The sequence below is a fragment of the Lutjanus erythropterus genome, chromosome 8 (genome assembly GCF_056507025.1).
Source record: "Lutjanus erythropterus isolate fLutEry1 chromosome 8, fLutEry1.hap2, whole genome shotgun sequence".
NCBI lineage: Eukaryota > Metazoa > Chordata > Actinopteri > Lutjaniformes > Lutjanidae > Lutjanus > Lutjanus erythropterus.
This window is the reverse complement of record NC_139324.1, coordinates 19,933,806-19,952,592: the sequence shown is the minus strand read 5'-3', so window position 1 is coordinate 19,952,592 and position 18,787 is coordinate 19,933,806. Positions and strand designations below refer to the sequence as shown.

At 38.7% G+C, this 18,787-nt stretch overlaps 1 protein-coding gene across 9 annotated transcripts in view; it reads left to right on the top strand.

Moving 5' to 3' along the window:
• usp9 (ubiquitin specific peptidase 9) overlaps positions 1–18,787 on the top strand; it is a 51,776-nt gene that overhangs the window by 7,305 nt on the left and 25,684 nt on the right. For 7 of the 9 annotated variants that reach the window (XM_084724840.1, XM_084724839.1, XM_084724838.1 and 4 more), the window contains exons 3-19: positions 1,826–1,971; positions 2,357–2,436; positions 3,870–3,982; positions 6,710–6,928; positions 8,234–8,349; positions 8,493–8,744; positions 8,878–9,013; positions 9,117–9,269; positions 9,925–10,029; positions 10,193–10,399; positions 10,492–10,628; positions 12,837–12,875; positions 14,799–14,932; positions 15,061–15,151; positions 15,675–15,788; positions 15,900–16,128; positions 18,415–18,510. In XM_084724840.1, coding sequence (XP_084580966.1) covers positions 1,826–1,971; positions 2,357–2,436; positions 3,870–3,982; positions 6,710–6,928; positions 8,234–8,349; positions 8,493–8,744; positions 8,878–9,013; positions 9,117–9,269; positions 9,925–10,029; positions 10,193–10,399; positions 10,492–10,628; positions 12,837–12,875; positions 14,799–14,932; positions 15,061–15,151; positions 15,675–15,788; positions 15,900–16,128; positions 18,415–18,510 — 2,367 coding nt within the window. The remainder of the gene's footprint in view (positions 1–1,825; positions 1,972–2,356; positions 2,437–3,869; positions 3,983–6,709; positions 6,929–8,233; positions 8,350–8,492; positions 8,745–8,877; positions 9,014–9,116; positions 9,270–9,924; positions 10,030–10,192; positions 10,400–10,491; positions 10,629–12,836; positions 12,876–14,798; positions 14,933–15,060; positions 15,152–15,674; positions 15,789–15,899; positions 16,129–18,414; positions 18,511–18,787) is intronic. The other 2 variants (XM_084724844.1, XM_084724842.1) reach the window with 1 other exon arrangement.

The following is an 18,787-nucleotide window of genomic DNA, read 5'->3' as shown; positions in this document are numbered from 1 at the left end:
ATCTCTCTCGATTATGTCTATCCCTCTTTTACTCTCTCATACACAACTGCTCACACCACCACTGTTCATGCACACTCATTAGATGCAGAAGGAGATGAAGGAGGGACCGGTCACATTAGTGCTTAAATGCACATTTATAGATGCACATTGTCACCTTTGTTCCTTAGAAAACTGTTCCTTCCCAAATTTCTATTTGACAGCACCCTAACAGAGATACACCCACGTACTAACGCATTTATACTTCTAACACAGCCCTGACTTTTTGTTTCCTCTTGGTAGGTAAGGATGAAAAGAGCATCTCTCTGTATGCCAAATACTATGAGTATAATGACTTGAATGGCTGTGTTTAAAGGCCTTTCAGGAGAGACACCTGCTTCTTTATACCTATATGCATATGCACTTAGTGACCAGAACAATAGAAACCCTACCCTATACATGAAGCAGGCCTTGCTTTTCCATTGGTTTAGGCCACTGTAGAAACAGGCGTATGCAGTGTGTCAGCAACTTAAGTTCCATTCTTGCTTTGCAGGTCAACAAGGCATTTCCATCTGGATCTTGCCCTTTTTTGATGGATTGGTATCAGCTACATAAATCCAGGCCTATTTCTGATCCTTTGTTTGTATACTCTGGGTACTCTAATGATCAAATATGTCCTATTGTGCTCCATCAAAACACTGCAATGGCACAGGCTTGTTGTTTGTTTGCAAGTCACCAGATAAGTGCAGAAATAAATGAAAGAGCAGCCTGCAGTTTCAATTAATGGTATGACTGCGTGTAGCAATGAGCTAACAGGCAAAGCTCCTAAAATGGCTGCTTTTAGCATATCTTCACACCTTTAAAATAATGCTGTTTGAAAACTGCATTTGAACTTGATGTGTGGTCATGCTGGAGACGACACTTAATCCAAACAGATCGCTTGAGGCTTCCTGATGGTTGAGTGTTTTTTTTTTAAACATGTCATGTAACCATGACAGACACCTTTGTCGCAAATAAAACATCAGAGGATAAGCAATTAGAAGTTTTGTAACAGCATGGCTGTTACTGTATCTCAGGCCAGCTTTACATTCTTCACCCTCTCAGGTGGTAAGAAATTAACAGTAGCAAAGCTGTTTCATTCATTTTTTGTGAACCATTGTGCATTACGTCTATAAATTTGACAGGCATAGAATCAGATATATCTGACACTGATCAGATATCTGACACTGACCGTTACCAGCTATAGCTGATCAAGTTGAAAACTGGCCGATCAAGTTAAAAACTGGCTGATTCCGGTCCTCGGCCAATCAACTGGCTCATCTTTACTGGTATGTTGTGAGCATTACAGCTAATGGGGCTTCTACCATTGCTATAGACGTACAGTTTTGTTTGAATGAATTATTACTGAAGATTATTACTATAAAAAGCAACCATAACATTTTGTAGGGGTTAATATTTGGTGATGTATCTATACCACAAAAAGGATGCATAAAAGCTGTAGTTTTATATGTATGTAATAATTCTCAAGGTTTGGTGCCCCAGTAGCTCAGTTTGTAAAGTGTGTGTGGGCCATGTATAAAGGTCATGGGTTCGATTCCGGCTAGTGGCCCTTTGCTGCATGCTGTCTCCCCTCCCTCTCCCGTATTTTCTGTCTATCTACAAGCTCTGCTGTCCAATAAAGGCTAAAAGCCCCCGAACAACCTTCTTAAAACCTGTAGGTTTGAATCTAGTCAACTGCATGACATTACTTTTTGGAATTTCTTTTTTGCACTACTTAATTTTGATTAAATGTTACACCCATAGAGATCAATAGACATTCCATGATTTTGTTTGTCTTTGGTTTTTCTAGACATCATCTCCTAACTCATCTAATGAGAACTCTCCAGTGAGCCCACCAGATGAGCAGGGCCAGGGGGATGGGCCCCCTCAGCTGGAAGAGGAGGAGCCTGCCTTCCCTCATACTGACCTAGCCAAGCTGGATGACATGATCAACAGGTACTTACTCACTTTCTGACACAGAGGCTGCATCCTCAGTCACCCCCAACTGAGCACATGACTTGTTCGAGAAATCTTGATTTGCTTGGAAAGTGAGAGTGAAAAGAGAAGCTGATATCAGTGAGTGAAGTCTTTGGCAAAATTACAGTCTATTAAATTGTGACAGACAGTTAATACCAAATAAGTGAGCATTAACAGTTCCTTCTTGAGACTATTTTTACTAAAGTTTGTGAGTTTTTGACTCCAAATAAAAACATTTTCAAGTCAGTGTGCCATGAACTTATATCTGCATGTTTCTTTCCACTGATTGAAACTCTAACACACACACACTCTCTCTTTCTCTCTCTCTCTGTCTCTCTGTTTGTGTATTTTTTTTTTCTCCCAGGCCTCGTTGGGTCGTTCCAGTTTTGCCAAAAGGAGAATTAGAAGTCCTCTTGGAAGCTGCTATAGACCTGAGTAAAAAAGGTAAGAATATATGGAATATTCTTCTGTGTCCATAGAGATGCTTTGAGATGCTTTGTGACAGTTGTTGCTTTTAAAGTAATTAAAGGCTGAGCATGCAGTACAGATTGTTAATCATCACAAATTCAAGTGTAGACAATAGGGCCACTGCTAGCTGTTATTTTCATTTTTAATTAATCCTAGTATTTTCAATTATTTAATTAATGTTGATCATAAATTCTGATCAGCATCTTTTAAAGTTTAATTATTATAGTTTATGTAATTCTCCTCTCTGTCCTGAACCAAATATACAATCCTGTTTTTGTAATCTGTCTGCACTAAGTATATTATTATATTACTTCAAATATGAAAATCACAGTGAGATTGAGGTCATAGTCAAGATATTCCTTTTGTTAGATTTAACAGGGCTCAAAAGATATCACTGTCTTTAAACCAAAGCAGAATTTATACATTTATACATTTAAAACACTTCTGTGCTTTAGGAGGTATGTCCCCTCAGAGTTGCCATAAGGCAGGAGGTGTTGGCAGCAGAGAAAAAAAGAAGCTGTTGGTCACTGCATTAATATTGTGTCTCAAGAGCCCAAGATGCTCAGTTATATCGTTGACAGCGGCCATTTCTTTTCTGTGGGCCACTGTTAATTTGCTTCTTTCAATTGTGCCGTTGTTATTTGCAGTATTGTTTTTTTATTTGCCATCCTCAGGGATATCATTGTCCATTGTGATGTTTCACTGTGGACTTCATCATATACCAATTTGGTAGACAATGCCCAGATTTATTATATATAGGACAGAAAATAAGGGAAAGCATGTTAAAATGTTCAGTGTTTATTTTAAATGTTTCCAAAGTTTAAAATTAGGTAAGGGTGTAAGTAATCCCTGTGACCAAAAGTCATATACAGAAATCCATGATGAGTCAACATCAGTGCATCAGAGATTTATACTTAACCTCAAACTTGCGAGTTGAGTGTTGAGTGAGCACTTGTCAGAGCCCCATGCTCATGGATACTGCTCTGTGAGCTTGCATCACTTGCATGTACCTGGGTTTCAGGTGTACAGATTTCAAAACTAATTAAACGCCATGGAGGAGCACCATTTCTCACTCTTTGTCATTCTTTTACCTCTTTTTTGGTGCAGCCAATGCAACGTCTCCTTACTTTCTTCAAAAACAAAAAAAATGCAGCATTTGAATACTGATCTGAACATTAATACAATGGCAACAATAGATGTTTTGGAGCATTTGGGTCAGTTTTACTGTGCATCATGTAAAGCTGCTCAAGATGAGTCCCAGAATAAAAATACAGAGCAAGATTAAGTCTTAATATAAGGACAATTAAAGATTAATTAATTCTCTGCACACTTTATATGGATGGGTTTTTTTTTACATGGTATTTATATATGATTGTTTGCTTATGTTATACAAATATTTTGTCTTGCAGGACTGGATGTGAAGTGTGAGGCATGTCAGAGGTTTTTCCGAGATGGTCTGACCATCTCCTTCACGAAGATACTGACAGATGAGGCAGTCAGTGGCTGGAAGTTTGAGATTCATGTAAGTTTTCATTCCTTCTTTGTATTTTGGTTCTTGAAAAATGAGTTTATTCAAGCCAAGGAATCAACATTAACAGCCCATAATAACCCATAATACATTTCTAACAGCATTGTACAGTTTTTATGAAGGAAATATGGCTGATGTGCATAAGCCCTATAAAACTCAACTTTAGAGGTAAAGACTTCCTTAATTAAGAATAACAATATTTGGAATTTGACCTTGCTGTCAGTTCACATAGAACTACTCTGATCCTTTCCATCCAAACCAATACAATGATTTTATGAAAGGTTGACAGAAATCTATGTTATTGTCAGGTGGCATGACTCAGCATAGTCATCTTAGCTTAATTTGTTTTTTGACATCTTAACCCTCATCTCATTAGATGCATGTGTTCTTCAGAATGGGTCTTGCCTGTAAATTGAGTTTTCTGTTTGGTTTACTAAGAGCTGAGGGATAGAGGCAACGCCAGCAGTGATCAATGATCTTTTTGTTAGAAGTAGCTGAGGCCGGCTGTTGTGTTGTATTAGGGAGATTGATCTCTCGAACCTTTTCACGATAAACCAGTGAGACAGGCAAGGACATAAAGGAGCGAAATATCTTTGTTTCTCCTGTCACCTTTTAAATAATGTTGGCTAGGTTGAAGTTTTTAAAAACCTACCCTTATTTTAATACGTTACACTAGATTGTACTTCATGTTTCATGATACACAGCTGCTTTGATTATTGTCAGTCCCTTAAAAAAGTTTAGGAAGCAGCCACATTCTTGTGACCTACAGGACTGACATCTCTAAAAGCATTGTTGGATGCTGATGAGTTACTACCATATTGATTACTCATATCTGGCTCCATCAGATCTGCAAACTAGTCAGGAAGCAGAGGAGGGAATTTGTAATTTTATTAATGTTATGATTAGCAGGAAGTCTTTCTATTTGTTTATGGGGAAATTAAGTTTTCTCTTTAAACTTGTTGATGCGAGGTGCCAATACAGAGAACAAAATATGAGTCTTAAGTGCAGTTCACACCAAAGATTCATAATAAGACAAAACCGTTTTAGAACATTGCAGGGAAAAGTTGCAGCAGTGTGAACTGGCTCCTCTCAGCTGAACTCGCCTCAGCCAGCTTATCAAGTCAGCAATAACTAGTTTTAGAACATAAGGCTTCACCTGTGTGAACAGCCAATCAGCTCATAGCAACGTCCGGTGATCAAGTTGGTTACAAACTGTCCATAGTAGCTCAATTTTTGGGCAGAGGAAGGAGAGGATCACCTCATCAGTGTGTTTGAGGATCAGCTGTGACTGTATGACAGCTGTACGCTACATTTCGACAGAATCAGGCATTGCAGCTATTGGCTGCAGGATTGTGTGGTGGTCTTGGGCTTTGGTGGGTGTCTGTTTGTGCTAGGAACATAACTGCTGTTAAACAATCAGAAAATAATACTAACAAGCTCAAATTTGCAATAGCTTTGACCAGCTACAGTACATAGGAGCTCCCTGCCAAGTCCAGTGATTCTTGCCACAAGGCTTTATGACAAACTGTTCATTAGTTATGAAAGGAGTTGTGGCTAAAGTACAGGCTAATCTTCACACATAAACAAGGACCTCTGAGTCCAGTGATGTCTCCCACAAGATCAAAGGGTTCATTAGGGTATGAAAGGTGCATGGCTGAAATATAGGCAAGGTGACTAATTACACAGTTGAAATAGAAACACTCTGCTGAGACCAGTGATGCCTTCCACAATGAGCCTACAACAAATAGGTTCATGAGTTATGAAAGGGAGCATGGATAAGTGTAGACAGTGCTGCATAAGTCACTAATGAAAAAGCAACCCTTCTCTGAGACCAATGATGCCTCCCACAAGACTCTGACAAACAGTTCATGAGTTTGGCCATGTTACAATAATCAGTTACCACATTTGTTAAATTTGTTATCTTCACACTCACTCACACACACTTGACCTCACTGCCAACATCTACCAAATTTTGTTTGAGTCTGTGAATCAATTTGGAAGTTATATGCCATGGGCCACTCCCATTGTCACACCCCCTTTGGCCAATTGGCATACAAGCCTTCATACACCAACACACACTCTCAACCTCACTGCCAACATCCAGTTTCCTAGGGTGAAAATTGTTGACGGTAAAGGCTGTGGAATTTTTGTGGACCAATCGACCGACATTGCAACCCATAGTCTCAAATGTTGGTAGTTAGAACTGAAGTATGGGGAATTGTGATGGCATTGATGCACCATCTTGTCTAGTCACATTTGCGTAAACTGGCATGTTTTCAAAGCATTGCAGACTGGCGAAAATGAAGTGTTTGCAGGTTTTAACTTGCCTTGTTGCAAATCTTTGGTCTGAAATGGGCTACAGGAGGAAAACGTGAAACTTTACAGCTATTTCAAGAGTAAAGTTGTGGCAGCTGCTCCAACAAGGCTTGCTTTACTGCAGGGAAACAGCAGAAACCATGGATAATGTATTTCTCATATTTCAAGGTATAGGGTATTAATGTAAGGATTTGGACATAGGCTACTGTATGTGTCTTTTTTCTGTGCAGAATGCAAGATTGTTGTTACTAAACCAGAAGTGGATGTGAGCATTCCAGAGGAAGGATTTTCCTGTTGGCCTTGAAATTCTCTTTCTCGTTCACACTGCCTCGCTTTCTCTGTCACTTGTTGTTTAATGATTGATATTGCACTGCTTTTTTTCTACCCACAAACCTTGTTTCACAGAGGTGCATCATCAATAACACACATCGGTTGGTGGAGTTGTGTGTGGCCAAGCTCTCTCAGGACTGGTTCCCTCTACTGGAGCTGCTGGCCATGGCCACCAACCCTCACTGCAAGTTCCACATCTACAATGGCACACGGCCCTCTGAGACTGTTCCCGCTGGAGCACAGCTGGCCGATGATGAGCTCTTTGCCCGACCACCAGACCCACGCTCTCCTAAGGTGAAACACCACTGCAACAGTTGACCAAACATGAAAATAGTACCGTTGATCTAATGTTCAACAAGTTTTGAGGACAATCATTGACTCTTTTATCTTTTCAACTGGTAAAGTTTGAACTTCTTTTAAAACAGACTTGTTTAGAGTTTGCTTTACATTCTGTGATCATAGATATGTCTATATAACACTTGACACCTGATTGTGCACGATATTACTAATTTGTTTCTGTTGTCTGATAAATATTTTGGCGATAGAAAATTAAAAATCATCTTGTTAAGGACAGTCGCTTGGAAAAGAGGCTGTTTTCTTCCTCCAGAGAATAGTTGGCCTGCCTTTCTTCCTCCTATACAGATTCCATAGCGTGGCATTTTAGTTTTACCCTAAGGGCCCTTGTGAAACAAAGAGAATCACTTTCTGGAGTAGCCTGATAATGAGAAATATGGAACTCTGAGTCCGTAAGACACTTAATACTTGTGTCAGAAAGCAGATTGTGTAAAGAGAAGGTGGATACACCAGAGAATAGGAATTTTACAGTGAAAGAGTGATGAATACAGCGTGGGCAGGAGGTCAGTATGAACAGCACTGCGGCAGCGCTCGCCTGTCTGCCTCTGTTGGCAGGGCACCAGGACTACTTAGGGTTCCACAGTCCAACTCTTAAGTCATATTTGCTGCTGTTTGTTTTTTAGGGTTGAAAGCTAATCAGTCATTCCTAAATGTTAAACTACAATGTAAACTTTTTATCAGCTTGAAGTTATTTGTTGGCTAAAAAGAAACAGTTAAATCTTTGGTCAGGTAGACCAGCTGTGTGAAGTCTCTTCCTCAATGACTTGGATTATCAAATAAGACTTGAACAGAAACTAATAACCAAACAGTGTTTTTCAAGCTTGTAATTGTGAACTTAGTTGGATGAAAAAATCAGTATGTATTTTAATTGATTTGAAGAAATGGATGTCAGTTATAATACCATTGTGATCTCTTTCAATAGACCTTGAGAATAATTTGCGAAACTAGGGCTGTCCCTGACTTAAGATATTCCTAACTGACTAGTAGTCATTAGTTCAAGCCATTAGTCAACTAATCTGTGCACCTTTACGTCCCAAGCTTAACAGCAATGGCAGCTCTAGAATTGAGGGGTTTTTTTTCAAGCAACTATTAGACTAATAAAATCTTGGTTGTTAAACTGTTGTCACTGTCAACTGACAACATTTTCGTCGATGACTGGGGCAGCCCTATGTGAAACCATCTCTCAGTTAACCCTGTCTTAAGGCAACTTCTTCAATGTGTTTTTCTCTGTTTTGTTTTTCACAGGGCTGGTTGGTGGACTTAATAAACAAATTTGGCACGTTAAACGGGTTTCAAATGTTGCACGATCGCTTCATGAGCGGCCAAGCACTGAACGTCCAGATCATCGCTGCACTTATCAAGTAAGTTGTTCAATGAAAATGCAGAATATTCTACATGTCAATAGACTTTCTTAAACTTTTAATGGGCTAGCAGTAATGTTAAAGTGTAATGTTAAAGTTTTTATAAGTTTATATGAGCTGATTTTGTGTTCTTTGCATTGCAGGCCTTTTGGCCAGTGTTATGAGTTCCTCACATTGCACACGGTAAAGAGGTACTTCCTTCCAGTCATCGAGATGGTTCCCCAGTTCCTAGAGAATCTTACAGATGAGGAGCTGAAGAAAGAGGCGAAGAATGAAGCCAAAAATGACGCACTGTCCATGATAATCAAGTCTCTGAAGAATCTGGCTTCTCGTGTGCCAGGGCAGGAGGAGACCGTGAAGAATTTAGAGATTTTTAGGTTAAAAATGATTCTTAGGTGAGTATCACAACATCATGTCTTTGTGTTTGTTTCCGTCATCAGCAGAGTGGACAATTTGAATGCAATTATCATTGTAGACATTTGACAGGACTTCATATTAATTAAATAAACTCTCAATTTTTATTGCCAGGTTATTGCAAATTTCTTCTTTTAATGGCAAAATGAATGCACTAAATGAAGTGAACAAGGTAATCTCCAGTGTGTCCTACTACACTCATCGTCATAACCCTGAAGAGGAGGAATGGCTGACTGCAGAGCGCATGGCGGTAAGCTCAGCTCAGCTCTTAACCTTGAGCTTTGTTTTGCATCAAAGATTTCTCTGTATGTAAAACCCGCTTATCTTTTCTGTGTCTCCTGATCCTGCCTCAGGAGTGGATCCAACAGAACCACATCCTGTCCATTGTGCTGAGGGACAGTTTGCACCAGCCACAGTATGTGGAGAAACTGGAGAAGATCCTTCGCTTTGTTATCAAAGAGAAAGCTCTTACAATGCAGGATCTGGACAACATCTGGGCTGCACAGGTACATGGCAACTAACGATGGTTTTAGTGAAAATGCTCATTACAAGCTAACACAGCCAAAATAGTCACTCTAAGTTCCTCTGTAGGCGTTGGTTAAAATGTAAATTTGTTTGTTTTCATAAGACTGTCCAACCCAAGTAAATGGTACAAATTATGGCTCACTTTCCTTTAAACACATAGTATGCAAGTTAGTTGCCACTAGAGATCTTAATCACTTTAAAACAGAAGTCAACATAGTTTGACATCGTGAAGTAGAGAGGGTACATGAGAGTTGTTATCTTCACTGTTTAACAACTTCTATAGCCAATGAAAACCTATCTGACATGTGACTCAGGTGGAAATCATTCTCATGGATGAGGTAATGTACAACAGTTTTATTCATGTTAGATTTCGTCACGTTTAATATCATGTAGCATATGTTTAGTTTTCTTAGACATTGTAATATGGAAATGTTACATATTGTGGCTTTAATTGAAACACAACTGCAGTTGTATATTGCAAAAGTTGCATGCTGCAAAATGTACAGGACCTCACTGTTAATTGCCACTTGCCTGCATTACAACTACAGCTCATCCGTGGCACTGCTGAGAAGTGTGGTTGTGGACATTCAAGGTGTTTGTTAACCCAACAGTTGGGTTGTCTATTTATATCTGCAGGCTGGTAAGCATGAGGCCATTGTGAAGAATGTCCATGACCTCCTGGCCAAGCTGGCGTGGGACTTCTCACCTGAGCAGCTTGATCATCTCTTTGACTGTTTCAAGGTGAGTAAGATTATGAGAGCCAGATTGTAACAGGTTTTTATACATAGTATTCAATACCTTATCATTTGGTCCTTGCTTAAACACATACCAGTTGAATTGATGCAGCACAAGAACATACTTTGGACTGTCTTAACATCTGGATTTGGTTGTTTCTCTTTTGCAGGCAAGCTGGACCAATGCCAGCAAGAAGCAGCGCGAAAAACTGCTTGAACTTATCCGGCGCTTGGCTGAGGATGATAAGGATGGGGTAATGGCCCACAAGGTCCTCAACCTGCTGTGGAACCTGGCACACAGTGATGATGTGCCTGTAGACATCATGGACCAGGCTCTTAGTGCTCACATCAAGATATTGGATTACAGTTGCTCGCAGGTACATATTCGGGTGTTGTTGGAGAATATGTGTAACAAATAATAACATAATAAATAACAAAATACTGAGGATGTTAATTTTTCTACTCACAGGACAGAGATACACAGAAGATTCAATGGATAGATCGTTTCATAGAGGAGCTACGAACCAATGACAAATGGGTGATCCCTGCTCTGAAGCAAATCAGAGAAATCTGTAGCCTCTTTGGAGAAGCTCCTCAAAACCTTAGGTAAGGATCTGGTGAAAATCTTTGTTGTATTACTGTAACATGCATGGGACAGTTAAAATGTTAGCACGTATCAAGTGTGTCTTTCATGTAGTTTTAAAGTATTTTATTTAGAATAATTAATATGCACATTGCACCTAATGCATGAACATCTATAAGAAAAGCAACAAGATGCTTCATTTTCACACATTTGATCAGCTTACATTTCTGGCATTTTTAGCTGAGGCATGTCAGCTCATATGGTTAGTGCCCGAGAGAGTAAATGGCTCAGCAGTTCAGTGTCAAGATAATATCAGAATTGTTGTCTGCATCTCATCCCAGTGCACTTCTTCCCATCAGTGCTAATTAACAGGTCTGAGCTCAATGGGTCTAAACCAAATTTCACTCTCAACTTCCTGAATTTGACTGTTTCATTATGTTCTGAAAACATGTCCTACTCTGTGTCTTTTTGAAGCTCCTTAAACCAAGTATTACAGGTTTTTAGCTACCATTTTTTCAGATAGAATGGTTTTGGGGCAAAGATTGATCATTTTTCTTTTGAGTACCCTGAGAAGAGCTGAAAGGTACTCTTTTTACATTGGTTTGCTTTGTTATAATGTAACTAAGTAAAGTCTAACTGCAGTTTAAAATTGGAGCTGGAGAATGTTGATAGACTCAGGACCAACATTAAAGGGGCAGTTCAGCCCCAAATCAAAAATACATTTTTTCCTCTTACCTGCAGTTTTATGTATCCATGTAGTCTAATTGTTTTGGTGTGAGTTGCAGAGTTTTATTTGCATTTTATTTGAGAGACCGATATCTCAGTAATAAACTCAGTAATAAACACCAAAACTAAATTTGTTTTTGATTTCTTGGGTGAACTGTCCCTTTAACCACTCCAAGTCTGTACCTCAACTACATCCAACCATTTGAAATGTCCACTTAGATGTACAGCTGGCTTGCAGTTTATATGTTTAGTCTGGTTTGTAGTTTGTCAGGAAAATATTCAGAAAATATTAAAAGTTACTGTTTGTGTTTACAGAGGCCTTTTCACAGCAGATGCTTTGAATTGTCTCAGTAGCAGAAGCACAGTTATTACCAATAACAATAGCAGTGCCATAGCTCGATTCTATCCAAATGTCTGTAAGCCATGAAAGGGAACCAGAATGCTTAATACCAAAACCCAGAAGTTGACGTATCTGAATTGAATTCAGCCTTTGTTAATTTTATTGCCTGATTCTAAAAAAGTCTGGACACAGAATTCAACAATTTGTAAATCCCTTTCCACACAGATTCAAATGATTATAATTCAAAGACAAGATATTTAATGTTCACAAGGAAGGGTGGGGCAAGAATCACTACTTTGTGAAAAGCTGCAAGGTCAAATACTCCAACAGTTTAAGAACAGCCTGCCTCAATGCACAGTTGTAGGGAATTAAGGGATTTCACCATCTTCAATCCATATCTTTAAAAAATTAAGAGAGTCTGAAGAAATCTCTGCATATAAGGGGTAAGGCTGAAAACTAACACTGAATGCCTTTGACCTTCAGTCCGTTAGCTGGCACTGCATTAAAAACTGACATTTTTGTGTAAAGGAGATCACTACATGGGCTCAGGAGCACTTCAGAAAACCGTTCTAGGTGTAAACACTTTGTTGCTGCATCTACAAATGCAAGTTGAGATTCTACCGTCCTAAGTGAAAGCCATATATCAACAACATCCCGAAAGTCATCAGAGCTGGACTGACAGAAAGTGGAAAAATCCATATTTCAAGTGGTTTTTGGACATCATGAACATTGTGTCCTTCAGGCTAAATTTTGTTTTGCACAGTGTCACCAGTACCAACATATTTGGAATCAGGGTTGTACTTAGACCTGTGCTTTTCCTACTGTGACATGTCAAAATGTCTTCAATAAAAAAGGCCTATTTGCTATACTTGTTGATTGGAGGCGTAACATAATTCAAAACCTGTTTTATTAATGAATCATGTTATAAAAAGTTTTCAGGGAGTTGCAGTTGTTAAAAAAGAGCAGTTATAACCAGGGAATGCTATATAATACAATGCTAACAAACCTGAGCCTTAATTTAACATTACATAGAGGATCTGTGAAAATATTGTAAGATTGGTTTGAAGTCATATTGTTCAGCATTAATAGTAAATCATTTTGATTTGAAGTTTTTTTTCCTAGTCAATGTAGAAAATATGTAGCATACGTGCCTGTTGTTTTTCAGAAAGAAAATGCCAATTAACATACAAACGAACTTAGTGGGGTAAGTTGAGAGCTAATTCCAGGGTTCTACCTATTTCTGTGTTATGTCAAGTCTAACTTTCTCTTTGACATGTTTATGATATATACTATATAAAATGTAAATCTCTGTCATGAATCCGCTTAAGCAATTCTTTCTTGGGTTTCATCTCAAATGACTGATTCCTCATCCACATTTCCTGTTCAAAATCCTGCACATGTGTAGTTGAGTCAATCAAGAGACAAGGTACTGGTATTCTGACTAATGGTTAAGCTAGCTCTACATTTTGGGTTCTGGGGAACATTAATTATATGTTCTCTGCTCTTGCTGTTAGAACCCTTTGCAACCCAGATGCATATGCATTACATTCTTTGTAAGACTTGACAGTTGGCTTAAGAAATTCAAAATGACACCTAAAGAGAAAGTATATTATAGAGCAATGGGACTAAAAGCTGTGGTCACAATCATGTAATGTAAAACATGTATAATAAGGTAGGTTCTAGTAAACAGTGAGTGATTGTCATAATTGGGGATGCACAATAAATATTGATTGGCCTATCACAGTTTTATCAATATCAAATATAGTAGTCTATAAATATCGCCTGTATTAATCTCACAGCTTCACAATTCATGTCAAGTCATTTAATTTCAATTTTTTGCAAATCGTAAAATGTTCTGTAAATGCCAAAGAAAATTTGAATCTTTTTGATGAACTTTACCAGGAATAATAAATGAACATTTGCAGGATCAGAACTGTTCTGTTTTTGATGTCAGTTACATTTGCTCACTGTATCTTAGTCTTTCTTACCCTCAGGTGTGCATAAACTAGGTTATATTAGCTTTTTAAAATAGAAAAATGTGAAATGAGTTGTTTTTTTTATTTATCAGCCATGAGAAGCAGGTGATTATTAGTATCAACTGAAAAACATTCATATTGTGCATCCCTTATCACAATAATTATTTTTAAATGGTTAATGTTTATTAGAATTCATTATTAAGCAATACAATTTGAAAAAAAATGAAATACAATAGTTTGTTTCTATTAAATGCAAAGTCAGGTTAGAAAAAGATCAAGGTGTGGTTACAGAAAGCAAGCCAAGTCCGAAACATTTATGAGGCTTGCTTACCATGATATCTGGAAAAAAATATCTTGGGTATGCATCTCTCTAGAGGCACATGGTGGGAGTTTCTGTGTAGTTTCTCAGTAGCGAACACAATCCACAGTGCATACACAGAATAGTTCTTAAATCTAGACACACAATTAAATGAAAGGTCCTTTGAGATGGAGCCCCGTTCTTCCTGGTGCCAGCACCTTTCAGCACAAATCACTCAATGCACAATATCAGGGGTATTTCATGCCTTGGACCCACGTATTCAAATTTATGTTAATATAATTCATTTAACATGCATATAGATATTTTACTTGACAAATGTAATAACACTAGAATGTGCTTTGACAGTAGTTGTTCCACTCAACCTACTTTTTTGTTTTTTAATCGATAATCTGGCATTGAAATTTGTATGTTACAGATTACCTTACAGCTCTTTGTAGCATGGTGGCTATCAAAACTCAATCATGGATTGTGATTTCATTTGGTTCTTGAGTTTCAAGCCAAAACATTCCTTAATGTGGAAAACAAGGCAGGAAATGTCCTTTATTGATATGACTTCTTCTGCTGGTTATTCTATGATACACACACATACACACACACACACACATACACACACACTCACTCCAGTACATCCAAAGCTGCTTTCTTTATGCCCCTTATAGAAACAAATGAGAAATCAGTCATGCTGTGTCTTCTTAATTAGAAAATTTGTTACTAAAAATACAGTATGTAAATACGGCTTAATTCTCACTTTGTTATTTAGTCTTTCTTCTTCACTGAATTTCTGTGTTTGTCCCCCTTACAACCTCCACTCCTCCTGCTGTTCTCTCTTCAGTCAAACCCAGAGAAGTCCTCATGTGTTTTACCGCCATGACCTGATCAATCAGCTGCAGCATAACCACGCTCTGGTCACACTGGTGGCTGAGAACCTCTCAGCCTACATGGAGACCATGAGACAGTTCTCCAAAGGTACTTTGTTGCAGCCAGAAATAGAACCCTGTGTTAGTCTGACATTTAATTTTCATAGGTACAGCAGTTGGCTCAGTGATGTGCACTGTCTGCAGTCTGACTCTGTGTGTGTGTGTGTGCTTTTACAGAAGAACAAGCTGAGTTTGACCCCCAGACAGTGAGGCCAGGAAGCCGCTACAGCCATGTCCAGGAAGTACAGGAACGACTCAACTTCCTGAGGTACAATCTCACATTAAGCATTTCACATTCAAATAAGGTTTGAAGGGAACTACAGCAAACAGCTGAGTCTACATTTAGAAATGGAAAAAATATAAATTTAATTACCAAGTATATTCTGTCCTAAAGTGTCTGTACTTTGAGTTATAACTCAGACAAGTCTCTCTGTGTATTTGCTCAGAGCAGCTATAAGTGTGTTCACTACAAAAGTAATGGTAGGGAAAATATATAATATACAGTTATATGTAGGCCCAAAATGTCACGCTCATACACAGTCTATGGGAGCTGCAGGCTACATCCATAGTGATGCCTGTTAGCCACTAAGATGCTCAATTGAAGTACCTTGTTCAAGCACAACAATGACTAATGAGTGAAGAGCAAGTGGTACCCATTGACTTCACCTCCACCAGCAAAATGATGCAAGTCTTGGACCAACTATATGACCTTTACAAACACGTTTCTCTAACTGTCAGGCCACCAGTGTCCACTATTGATTTTCTTTCTTTTGCTTTATTTTTCCTTCCAGGTTCCTGCTTAAAGATGGCCAGCTGTGGTTGTGTGCCCCTCAGGCCAAGCAGATCTGGAAGTGTCTGGCGGAGAATGCAGTGTTTCTCTGTGACCGTGAGGCCTGCTTCAAATGGTACTGTTTGATATAACCTCTTCTTGCCTTCTGTTTGAATGAATTTCCTTACATTTGTTAATCAGCAGGCATATGTTCTTAATGCCATTTTACTTTCCTGTGACCCAATAGGTACTCCAAGCTAATGGGTGATGAGCCAGACCTGGACCCAGACATCAATAAGGACTTCTTTGAAAACAATGTCCTGCAGCTGGACCCATCTCTGCTGACCGAGAATGGCATGAAGTGCTTTGAGAGGTTCTTCAAGGCTGTCAACTGCAGGGAGGGCAAGCTGGTAGCAAAGCGCAGAGCCTACATGATGGATGACCTGGAACTAATAGGCCTGGACTACCTTTGGAGGGTGAGGAAATTTGATCAAACACACACACACATACATAGATGTTTTTGTTATTGGGGTGGGAAGCAGGTAGTTGAAAATGCTTTTCAAGTCTTATGCTGGTTTTCTTTCCCTTTTGTGCTATGCTCTTTTATAATAGCTGTAACAAAAATGAATGTATTGAAAACTGGAATTCTAGTTACCTTGAGCACCACTTAAACCTCTGGAACTAACAGACAGATGTCTGATTTTAAAAGCTTTTGCTTAGGTCTTATTTGTGTATTGAAGACATGGAGAACAATGCATTGGTGATGATATGTGAAGGCTATAGTTCTGACTGCATGACCGGTTGGTCTGTGTGGTTTTCCATGTTGCTTTGGACAAAATAAATAAATGTAATTGTAGGGCTCACATTGCACTCCGCATTTTAAATCTTGGATATAATGGTTGTAACCTGTGAAATGTGAACAACAGTTGCTCTACAGTTTGTCACTACTGTATGCTTGTGATTGTAGCTTTGAGTAGGGATGTCATAATACCAGAAATTAAGCAGTAGATGCCAGTACGAGTGAAATGCCACAATTCTCGATACCCTATCTGATCCCATGTTAAAAAATTAAAACAAATCAAATTCAACTATCATTATTTTTCTTTGCCACATGAAGTACTCTCATCTGAGGTTCCAGGACCAAAGACAATGGGATATTTACTAAACCTGATGCAAATCACTGCTAGGACAGCATGTTGCACATATCTGGAAAGTTATGGAGTGCAGAAGTGATTTCTGTTGCTGAACTCTGAATACAAGTTGAACTCCGAGTGCAAGCATTAGTTTAAATTTACTGACATGGTGACACACTATTACCCCTAATTTCCACCAGGTGCAGCTGTGCCACGTCACAGCTGTGCTGCGGCACATGGCCCAATTCGCAGCCATTCTAGGCAATGCTTGTTTCCACCAGTAGCGCTGTGGCGCGTTTCAGACGCTTCCCAGAAGTGGCTCGGTGCTCTGCTCTACGGAGAATATGCACCAAGTCTATTTTTGACAGATGCAGCGTCAATTAGCACAAAGCAGGTCAACCGGGTAGGAAGGGGTAATCTGGTCAATTTTCAAAATAAAAGACCCCATGCAGACTCATGATCATAAAGACAGTGACATAAAGACAAAATGTTCTGCTGCTGAAACGCTTCTGGTGGGAACTGCATTCGCATGTATGACGGAACAAAACCACGGTGCACACGTGACATCACAAAGCCACATTTGGTGGAAATCCCTGGTTAGTCTGAAAATATTTATTTAAAAGTTATATTTTGATGATGATGATATGGTTGTATCTTGTAAACAAAGGTAGCCTATAGCGTTTTAAACATTGTGGAACATAGAACAGTTGAAGCTGTAGTATATGCTGCCTTGATCATGTCTGGATGAATTGCATCCCGAGCACCTACAGCACAGTAGAAAAACAAGTTGTTTCACTTATTCAGAATTTTGGCATCTGACTTGGACCGAAATATCTGTTTTTGTGACATCAGCCTTGAGATAGTAATTGAATTGTTAAAAAAATGAGGAGCTGACAGTGGACTAGGGCTGGGGCGAGTCATTGACGTAATCTATGTTATCGATTAAGGAAATTCATGGATTTGCATAATTTGCATTGATACGTCAATATGAACTGCTGCACCGCATTGACTGACATGAAAACTTTACTATTGTGATAGGTTTTTCAGCTATATTGCCCAGGCCTCTGTTTTATGTTTTCTGTATATTTTAACAGCCATGTATGAGTGAGAAATTGTCACTGATTATTTTGCATGAAAATTAATTCCTGTGAAACAGTAAATCCATGTTATAACCAGTTTAATATAAAAGTGTTAGCATGAAAATACTGATTGTCCAGTTCAGGGAAAGGGTTGAAACAGTGAGTAGAGATTAAATTTATAGTTATCACAGCTGCTTTTAACTTTGAGACCAATATTTTTCTGATCAGGCATCTGATCTGATGAATAAACCGTTATTCTAATGTGCTTTATGTGTCTGATTAATTGTAAAAAATAAATAAAAATAGTCAATGCTAGGTGCAGCCCTACAGTTGATACTGGCACTATGCATGAGACCCTCTCTTCCCAGAGAGCTGTTTTGTAGTACATTGTGTTTGACCCCTCTTGTGTTCAGAGTGGTCAGTAATGAGACTCCTCTTTACCTTAGTGCTTCAGACCTACACAGACTTGTATGCATGAAAGTCAGACTCTCTTGAGTATGATGAAGAGCCCTGTCTGAATTTCTTTTCTCCATATTCTCCTTCCCCCCAGGTGGTAATTCAAGGAAGTGATGACATTGCCAGCCGAGCCATAGACCTGCTGAAAGAAATCTACACCAACCTCGGACCAAAACTCCAAGTCAATCAGGTAAATTGACTGTTCTATTTAAGTTAGGAGTTAAATCTGCTTGAGAGTCTGTTCTCTGTTCAGATTTCCTGCTCAGATTTATCTGTCAAGATTTAAGATGTTTATTGTCATACCAGTTATACAAGTACAATTGTGTGAAAAACTTTGGCTGGGATGGTCTGTTACAAAAGAACAGTAAATTCAGTAGTGAAGACGGAAGAATAAAAATAAAATAAAGTATATAATTATAAAATAAAACAGACAGTTGCATTTCTGTCATTCTAAATTGCTACCTGAC